Source organism: Capsicum annuum, unplaced genomic scaffold, assembly GCF_002878395.1.
Source record: "Capsicum annuum cultivar UCD-10X-F1 unplaced genomic scaffold, UCD10Xv1.1 ctg24610, whole genome shotgun sequence".
NCBI classification, from domain to species: domain Eukaryota; kingdom Viridiplantae; phylum Streptophyta; class Magnoliopsida; order Solanales; family Solanaceae; genus Capsicum; species Capsicum annuum.
Genome location: NW_025830782.1, coordinates 1 through 1467, shown reverse-complemented (window position 1 = coordinate 1467; position 1467 = coordinate 1). Strand labels below are relative to the sequence as shown.

At 34.1% G+C, this 1467-nt stretch overlaps 1 protein-coding gene across 1 annotated transcript; it reads right to left on the bottom strand.

Annotated features, from left to right (window-relative positions):
• Nucleotides 1–292: 292 nt before the first annotated feature.
• LOC107854717 lies at nucleotides 293–1040 on the bottom strand (the record flags this gene model as incomplete). Its single annotated transcript, XM_047402576.1, has 1 exon — nucleotides 293–1040. A coding segment is annotated over one exon (748 nt), but the record flags the coding sequence as incomplete, so codon positions are not given.
• Between the last annotated feature and the right edge of the window lie 427 nt (nucleotides 1041–1467).

Genomic DNA, 1467 nt, shown 5'->3' with positions numbered 1-1467 from the left:
TTTAAGTTGACACAAATTAGCTCTAGGTATATACACTTATGATATGAAAGTAGAATAATTTGTTGGAACTGATAAAATTACAAGAAACAATTTCTTTTTAACAAAGAAGATCATGGATAATCTTGAATTAAATCATGAAATATTCAAAATTTTAAAACTGAAAAAGGATTACTTAATTCTTCTACAACTAAAATTTCCATTCATGCTTAAAGGGTTTAATGAAAATGTACAACCTGAGCAGTGCACAAGTACAACAGATTACAGAATAAATTCTCGAACAATTCCGGTCAGCTCAAAACCCGACTCCAGCGGCCCGGAATCCAAATGTAGCTCGTCTATGTGGCTCAATCTTTCTATTCTTCCAGAAACAACTCTCCGGCACAAGCTTAGCCGCCGTTGTAGCCGTAGCCGCCATCCTCATAGGCTCCGACTTGCACCTCGTCAACACAAACGGCTCATAAGCCACTGAGGTTCCTAGCTTCTGCTCTATCATCGTGGCCATGGACATTGTGTCTGGAAAAGGACACGATGACCGTGGCGGTTGAGGTGGGAGGTGCTGGCTCTTGTTAGATTCTTCTGAGAGGAAAATTTCCTTTTTCTTCTCGGTGTTACTGCTGCAAACCCATTTTTCTTTGGAAACTTCCATTGCTAGTTTGGGTTCGTACATCATTAGTAGCAAGCAATCTGGCAGAATTGATTCGTTTTGCTGTTTAATCGATTCCGTAGGATGCTCAACATCTGTCATATATTCGTTCTTGATTTCTTTCTTTTCCGGCTCTGAAATTACTGCTTCAGATTTCGCTTCTTGTACAACTTCTCCGTCTATGTTTTCCAATAAGAGTGCTTCTTCGATTAACTTTTCTATCATTGATTTGAATTTCTCATCATTATCTTTTTCTACTACTTCTAATGTACCATCATCTCCAGCTACAATTCCTTCGTTTTCTCTTTCGATATATTCTCCGTTGGAGTTTTCTGAAAAAGATGAATAGCTCTTAATGCTGCTGTCTTCTTCTTCTTTCTCCGGCTCACGGACTCGACTATCGGGTACTTGTTCAATTGAGTTTACTTCTACTGCTACAAGTGCCTTTTATCTCACTCTTTTCTTCATCTTCTTGCTCTGTTAGAGTTATTTTTAGAGTTATTAGAATTTATTAGAATTTATTTATAATTATTAAATTAATTATGTGAAGATCATTTAAAAATAGAGAAATTTTTAGAAAAATTAAAAAATCTTTAATTAGTAATTATTTAGAATATATAAGTCTAAATAAAACAAAAGAAAACCCATAAAGATTAGCCTACTTAATTACATTAATATCTAGTATTGAATCAAAATTAATAATTCATTTAAAATCTAGGAGAATGGAACACATACCACCTAATTATGATAAAATTAGATTTAGATATCCGCCAAGATATTATAAATTATATTTATAATATCTTGGCGGATATCTAAATCTAATT